The 6,000-nt window shown below is 43.3% G+C and overlaps 1 protein-coding gene across 1 annotated transcript in view; it reads left to right on the top strand.

Annotated features, from left to right (window-relative positions):
• The first annotated feature begins 1,213 nt into the window (after positions 1 to 1,213).
• The window catches only part of UBL3 (ubiquitin like 3), a 63,250-nt gene continuing 58,463 nt past the window's right edge, over positions 1,214 to 6,000 (top strand). The window contains exon 1 of the mRNA XM_067290870.1: positions 1,214 to 2,214. Coding sequence (XP_067146971.1) covers positions 2,188 to 2,214 — 27 coding nt within the window. The 5' untranslated portion in view covers positions 1,214 to 2,187. The remainder of the gene's footprint in view (positions 2,215 to 6,000) is intronic.

Here is a 6,000-nt window from a genome sequence, read left to right as displayed (position 1 = left end):
CAGAGTGCAAAGGAAAAAAGTTCTGAATTCGAGGACGGGCAAGGGAGAGCGTCTTGCCAGGACTTGCCATCATCGCGCACAGTAGGAAGCTATGAAGGGGAAAGACAGCTTCTAACTTTTAGTGTTAAAGGGAACAAATGTGTCTTAAATTCCTGTGGTTTTACATGAGAACTGTCCCTGATGGAACCAGGCTCTCACATCTCTCACAAGTTCCATCTACTTGATTTTCTCTCTTTTTTTTTTTTTTTCTTGGACAGTTTTACAGTACTGGAATGTGAATGGGTCTCTACATACTCCTCCAAAAGGCCTATTAATTTACTCAGTAGATCTGCACCTTGTATAGGGCATTTTTTTTGTCTTAGAGGGGAGAAGTATTTTTCCTCAGACAGAACCCGTATTTATTGAATGGCGGTATTCAGAAACAGACTGGAATATGGAACAAAATACCTGTTACAGGCAGCATTTCAGATAATTTAGTTCTGTAACAAACACAAAGCTCTTTTGGGGGTAAGAACGCTTCTGAAGAGGGCATTTACAATGCTAAGGGCCCTTTCACCAGATGTTTCCTATTTCAGGTTGGAAGTCATAATTTCCACAGTGAATCTTATAGGAGCTTTTTCATTAATAAAACTATATTGTTTGCAAAGAAATAAGTGATATTTCAAACTCAAAAAAAAAAAAACCTCTTAAGAAATGAGAAGTACAAAGAAATGTTGTACAGGCCTAGACTTGTGAACCTGGAGTGCAAAATAAAAACAAAAAATTGTTTATTTCTCTTTTGGAAGCTGTCCAAGAGTAAGACACAAAGCCCACATTTTGGGAATGAAATCCACCGTAAAGGGCTGCTTGAGGAGGTCCAAACACTTTCAAGCAAGCTACAGCCACCCTTGTGAAAACGCTGATTTATTTAACGTTTGCCTGGCGGGCTTCTAACGCGCGGAGCGAGCGGGCGCCGAGGCCGGCGGCGGTGCCGCGGAGAGGCCGCGGGGGGGGCGGGGCACAGCCCGCCGCAGGCCGCTTCCCGCCCTAGCAACGGTCGCTGCGGCGCGGGGGAAGGGGCGGGGCTCGGCGCTGGGCGGAGCCGCGCTCCCCGTCGCCGGCCTACAACGCCCATGATGCCCCGCGGGGGCCGGCCGTACGTGACGCGGCGGGAGGGGAAGGGGAGGGGGAGGAGGGGGTCCGTCTCTCCCCTGCCGTGTCCCCTTTTCTCGGCTCGGCGGGCGCCATGTTGGTTTGAGCCGAAGATGACAGGGGGCGGCTGCGGGCGAGGATCGCGCTGAGGCCCGGCACCTGCGGCTCGCGGCGGGGCGAGGAAGCGCGGCCAGCGCGGCTCTTGGGGGAGGGGGCGCCGCTCCGCGCCGCGCCGCGGAGGCAGCCCGGGAGCCGCCGGAGGAGGAGGCGGGGGAGGGAGGGCTGAGGCGGCGGCGGCGATGCGAGCGGCGAGCTGAGGGTGCTGGAGGCGGCCGCCGCTGGAAGCCCCCGGCCCTGCCGCGCCGCGGTGCCGGAGCGCCGCGGGGGAGGGCACTCGCCTCCGTCCTGCCCTCGCGCAGCCGCCGCTCCGGGGCAGGGGCAGCGCCAGACCCTGTTGGATGTCGCGCACCGCCTAGGGGGGTCTGAGAGCCGCCGCCGCCCCCGGCGCCCCCCCGACCCCCGCGGGCAGCCGCGCCAGCCGCCGGCCGCGCCGGGCAGCGCGGTGCTGCCCTCCCGGGTCGCCCGTTGTTAATGAGGAGGTGACTCGGACGCACCATTATCCCGTGAATCATCCCGGCGTTATTTGTCTAGGCTGGGAAGGAAGGAAGGAAGGAAGGAAGAGGGAGAGGGGGGGAAAAGCCCGCACACGGTTCATGTCACTCCGTAGTCTCTCCTGGTCTACCTGGCACCGCTGGTGCTGCTGCTCCTGCTGCTGACAAGGATCTGCTGCCATCTCTGGTCTCCTGGTGGTTCCCCCGAAACAGCCTGCACACCGGCTTCTCTTGGATATCTTTTTTCCTCGGCAACCGACAGCCTTCCCCACTGCATATCAGGCACTTTATTAATGAGAGACGTGGAACTCGCTGCCTCCAAAATACACGCCGATTTTTGTTCTCGAAGATCTTCTGTGGGGTGTGCTTGGTGCTCCTCTTTTCTTTGATTTTCTTTCTTTTTTTTTTTTTTAAAGTTGTTCTAAGGCATTAGGGTAGCATCAAGATGTCCAGCAGTGTTCCAGCTGATATGGTAAGTCTTATTTCACATTTAATACTATTGTTATGTAATAACACTTATTTAGCTCTGTTTTGGCAGAGAAGATGGAAAGAAGAGGGATGTAGGGCAAAAAAAAATATCTCGGTTATGGATTTAATGAACAAAAAGTTCGCAGTTAAACCCCCTGATAGATGCTGGTTCTGCTCTGATTTTTGGTAATGGAATGTAAAGCTGCAGTGCCGTCTTCTATGTAACAGGGCAACTGTGAATGTCGCCTTTTCTCTTTTACCTTTGGCAGTTAATATCTGACTGCTCTTGCTTATTTTGTGTAACTGTGGTGTTTAACCCTGTCAAGCATTTTTGAGGGAAGAGAAATACTGAGTAGAGCATTCAGAACTATTTATTCAAGCCATTTCTTTTCTTTCTAATCCAGCTGAAATTTAGTCTTAACCTTCTTCCTTTTCTTCTCTCCAACTTCCCTTGTTTCTTACTGACACTTTGTCTTCTAATGTTGATGGGAAGTTAATCCCTTCACTTGATGCCGGGTCAAGAGCGAGAAAGAAATTCTCTTGCACTTATTTACATAGTAAGATCCTTTGTGCACTAGCTGCAATCTGGACATTTTTCAAGGGCAGTCCTTGTACTTCTTATGGCGGACTGTACTTCAGCCTGTATTGGATACTCAGCTCAGTGCGTTTAAACTAGAAAGGTAGAGCTGGGCATGGGGAGAGAGGAGAGAGAATGAATCAGGTCTGCTCCAGGTCTGCTAGTTAATATTTCTGTTCATCAGGACTTTCTTGATTTGTGTGTATTTCCATAAATCACTTAATGAAAAAGAGTTGTGGCTGTGCTTTTTTGATAATTACCTCTTTTTTTTTTTCTTACAACTAAAGATTTATGTCCGTGTTTAAAGATGATATTTTGTCTAGCAGCAGCAGGCTTGTCCATGGCTTTTTCTCTCGGGATGCGATTACATCTTCTGATTATAACCTGCTACAGTTATGTAAAAACTGAATAGCCCTTGTTTCAGCCATGGATATACAAGTAATGGTGCATATGTATGACAATTAGGCTATTGAAATAATGGTATCATTTAGATGCCTACTTTCATTGTTTCTTTTACAGCTTTCTACTGCAGACAAAATGACTGAATTCTGACAAAAAAGCACAAACACAAGATACAGATGTTGACCAAACAGTTTTAAACTTACAGGTTTTTGTCTTTCTCAAACACTATAAATATATTTTGCCCTCTGGAAGGGGAGGAGGATGAGGAAACTGTTGCCTCTAAATCCTTTAAACTGTAATTTTCAAATACAGTTTTATGTAGAATATGTTTCTTTTCAAAATCTCCTTGATCATAATACTCTGAACCCCTTTCTCGCTTTCACATGCCATTCTTTCATTATATCACAGAAAACCTTTGCCCATCTGTGGAGGGTTAGATGCAAATCTCTTGGTACTGCTGTTTAAATTGCCTGGAGGAGTCCCTTGACTGTGACATGAAGCACTGCTCTTTCCTCTTACCCTGGGCTGAGTGCGCTGCCACCTCCACAGTGCTTCTAGATCTTGCCTGCCTGGGAGTCATGGTGCTGCCACTGCACTTGTAATGTTTGAAGACTCCATTTTATAACAACATACAAATTTAAAGATAGAAATAAAATATGATTTTATCTGTTAAAACCATTTGTTTCAGTTATGATGTAATCAGGATGCTGCTGGCAGGCATATCTAGGCCTACAGATGCTCTATACCTTCAAATCAGGAAGAAGCTTGTTATACATAGTGATGTTTAATTTTTGAGTCATTACAAAAACATTTGAATGAGGATGTTACAAATCTCAGTATAAGTTAAGAGAATGGATAGACTTATTTTTGTCTGTCTTAGGATGATTTTGATTTGTTTCCGTATTATTAGATGCTGTTTCCCTCTGAAAGTTTGAAGTGTGTTTAGAAACTCAAATTATTAAATAAGGGTTAATTTCTGGAAAGAACACTTGAAAACTCATTTTTGGATCTCCTTTTATCACCATCCTCCCTATTTCAAAGGAGTTTGTTGAGGAAGGAAAATGGGATTGTTATTTGATTGCTCTTTAACGGGAGCCACTTACCAGGCTGTCACTTTGTTTATATATGTTTTTATTTACTGTAGGATTTTAGAGTTTGCATTTCTCTTATCCACCCACTCTCTAATTTGCATTTACAAAAAAAATCATTTCTCATTCTGTAGGAGTTGGCAGCAGTGTGATTGGGTGTAATATTACGAAGGCTTCATCACATTTGTTAACTCTGCTATGAATTACTAAAGTATTATAATAATTAGGTTTCAAGCTGTTTTGTCAGATTCATGAAATAAACTCTAATAATAATAATAAAAATATTGTAACTGATGCTTCTTAAAATGTGGTAATCTGCAGTGGGTTTTCCTGTCCTTCCTTTGAATTAGCAAGGACCTACAGTACATGAATTCCCATAGTAAGTTATCAGATCTTCAGTTAGTTTTATACTTGTAGGTTGGCAAAATTTGAACAAGCATATTTAGCTGACTTTTTTCCAGAAATACAGCAGACTTAACCAGCTAACTATTTCAACATCACTTCTTAATTATTTAACATAGTACTTTATCATTTGCATTCCCCTAGTAAACTGGATGGTGACACACCACATTCTGAGCATTATAAGTTTGTGGTGCATTATTGCTTAGCAGTACATGCTACTTAAAGGTTAAAACTCCACTTCTGGAATGAAACCTGCTAATATTGACCTCTGTACTTGTGTAGTTTCACTAACTTAATTACGACTAGACATGTATGGAGCAGTTTTTGGAAGTGACACTGCATATCTACTGCCTAATTTTGCTTATTTTTTCACATAAATGCTGGTATTTGTGGTGATAACAGAGAGCATCTCTGATAAATTGTCTGATGAAATTATTCAAAGTAATCAGTTTTGCCGTTCAGGAGTAGCTAGAATTTGACTGTGAATAACAGTGGATATGTTTGCAAGTCGTATTTCTTTAGTAATAATAAAAAGGCACTAGGTGGTTTTACAGACTTGTGAAGTTAATCACACTTTTTTTAAGTTGACCAAATGAAAATGGTTTGCTGTTCGTTTAAAAACTGTAGCTGACCATTTCAGCCCAAGCTATAAAAAAATAAGCTCACTCCAGAAGTTATTATTCAATTGAATAATCTCCTTTATTTCAGTGGAGTTATCACAAGAATCTGGAAAGTTGAGTCTCTATATTCTGTGTTCTTATGATACTTCTCATTACAAATATAACTCTTCAGGGTTCCTATAAGTTCACAGTAAGGGGCCTGTATGACTGAAAAGTGAGTATTATATTGTCTGCAGTTTAGATCTTTCCTGTATCAGTGAATTTTATTTAGGCACAAAAAGGCTCTGCCAGGCCTTTCTTCCTTGGATAGTTCTTTGCATGTCCTCTAGGATATAAAGTCTCATTCTTCTTGTGTTACTGTTCAAGAGTGATGCTTTTGGCGCACACTTTTTTTTTTTGTGGCATTAGATAAACAACACTCAAAGCTAGTAATTAATTGAAGGTTTTCCATTTTATTACGTACACCTATTGAATCCCTGTGCTGAACTTAAGAGAGGTAGGTAGTGTGTGAGAGACTATTTTGAATAAAACTGAAATGGCAAGTTTTGTGCTACACATGAGCAGACAAGAGAGGTTGGCGTTCATAGCCTAAAACACTTACATATAAGGACAGTGTTAAGAGGGTAATAAAAGGAGAAGAATAAAAAAAAAATCCACACCTCAGTTAATATCTTACTAGTGTCAGTGCTTAGTGAAATTGT

This window comes from Apteryx mantelli, chromosome 1 (assembly GCF_036417845.1).
Source record: "Apteryx mantelli isolate bAptMan1 chromosome 1, bAptMan1.hap1, whole genome shotgun sequence".
Classification (NCBI taxonomy): domain Eukaryota; kingdom Metazoa; phylum Chordata; class Aves; order Apterygiformes; family Apterygidae; genus Apteryx; species Apteryx mantelli.
The sequence above is the reverse complement of the archived record's forward strand: the minus strand, read 5'-3'. Positions and strand labels throughout refer to the sequence as shown.